Raw genomic sequence first — 1,712 nt, 5'->3', positions numbered from 1 at the left:
GGGGGTGGGGGGGGGGGGGGGGGGGGAAGTAAAACACGAGGAAAAACAGAGAGAATTTATCTAACTAAACCAAAACTGCTCCGCATGTTATTCTTTAAACAAGGTAACACAACAATGAGACCATTATAGACGAGAAAGAGAAGCCAAAGAACTTTCCGACAATGGATGTGTATATGCTTAACATATACTGTCAGTTTAGATAGTCAATTACAGGACAGTAAACATACATATCTAGTCCAAAGATTAACAATGAGAAAACAAATCGTAGCCATTAACCGCCAAGAAACCTAACCCTTGCAATCCTCTTAACTGCATAACTTAATTGACACTATCACAATCTTGTGGTTCAAGAGGAATACAATACTAATTCAAAAATCCATGAAATTTTCACACGTGCACCACACAAAACAAAGATAACAAGAAACAATTCCACACGCGCAGAGAAGAAAACACAAAAATTACAGCACCCGCAATCCCCCACCAACCCTAACCTCGAAATTCTCCTCTTAAACAAAATACCCTAAAACCAAACTCTAAAATCCCCCTTCAGAAACCCCAAATTTCCAAACTTTTGACAGAAATTAACAAAAGGGTATCCCAATTGCCCCAGGAAGCACCCAAATTCACAAAATTAAACAAATCCCATGACCCAAGACCCCAGAAAATCAAAAGGGCATCTCAAAAACACGTACCCATCGGCTTTCATCTTGGGTCCCACCGTCAAAATCAGCGTTACCGTCATCTGAATAGATTGAAGAGACGGTGTCGAAGAGATCAGGAGGGAGAGGGAGATCGCGAGAGACAAAATTGAGGGCAGAGATCAGAGACTTTGTCTTCTGAACATGGTCTTCTAGCGTGGAGGAGGTGGAGGCGGCTGGAGAGTCTTGTTGACGGTGTTGCTCAAGCTGAGGGACCATGGCGATTGGCGGGAACGATTTTAACGGTCCTTTGTTTTTATTTTTTAACGGTTTTTGTTTTTGAATTATCGCTGCTGTGCCTGTGTTTTGTGTTTAAGAAGGGGCGCAAACACACGCTTTACTCGCTCACTCACTAATTTGGCAAAGACCACTCTTCTTTGTTTTCTGTCTTCAGCGTGTTCTCTTGCTCCTCTCTTTTTGGGAGAGAGTAGGAGGACCGAGTTACGCTTGGGGTTTACTGCTAGTGGTACTATTTCCCTTCTTTTATATTGTTCTGACCAAACACGCCTCTAAATTTTTGTGACATTACAAAAATGCCCTTATGAACTTATTTATATTGCTAATGTGCCTCTGTGCATGCTTGTCTGATGCTAGCGGTACGCTTGGGGTTTACCGCTGCTGCTGAGTGCCTCTTACAAGATTTTTAAAGTTTTATTTATTTGTAGATATATTAAAATATTAAAAAAAAATTATATCTAACATTAATTTATTAAAATAATTTAAAAATAAAAAAATCTAACCGCAATATGTATATCGTGTTTTAAATTACTGTTAAAAATTAAAGACATTATTTTTATTATTTTTTATTTAATCATGATGTAAAAAGTGAATCATACAGTATAAACAAACAAAATAATCTTCGCTTCGCCTATTTTCCTGGTCTCTAATTTATTAACCAAACATATTCTTTATCTAGTGCATGAATTGTACGGGAGGGGATTGGGGGCTCGATGCTCTCTATTCTCTTTTTTAAAAAAAAAAGTTTGTTTAATAATAAATACAAATAAGATAATT

General features: G+C 37.8%; 1 protein-coding gene across 2 annotated transcripts in view; it reads right to left on the bottom strand.

The window, feature by feature from the left end:
* LOC105126817 (probable ATP-dependent DNA helicase CHR12) overlaps positions 1–1,167 on the bottom strand; it is an 11,130-nt gene extending 9,963 nt beyond the window's left edge. For both annotated transcript variants that reach the window (XM_011027818.1, XM_011027826.1), the window contains exon 1: positions 693–1,167. In XM_011027818.1, the coding sequence (XP_011026120.1) occupies positions 693–917 (225 nt within the window). In that variant the 5' untranslated portion in view covers positions 918–1,167. The remainder of the gene's footprint in view (positions 1–692) is intronic.
* Between the last annotated feature and the right edge of the window lie 545 nt (positions 1,168–1,712).

The sequence above is a fragment of the Populus euphratica genome, unplaced genomic scaffold (assembly GCF_000495115.2).
Source record: "Populus euphratica unplaced genomic scaffold, PopEup_1.0 scaffold1.1, whole genome shotgun sequence".
In the NCBI taxonomy this organism is placed as follows: domain Eukaryota; kingdom Viridiplantae; phylum Streptophyta; class Magnoliopsida; order Malpighiales; family Salicaceae; genus Populus; species Populus euphratica.
The sequence above is the reverse complement of the archived record's forward strand: the minus strand, read 5'-3'. Positions and strand labels throughout refer to the sequence as shown.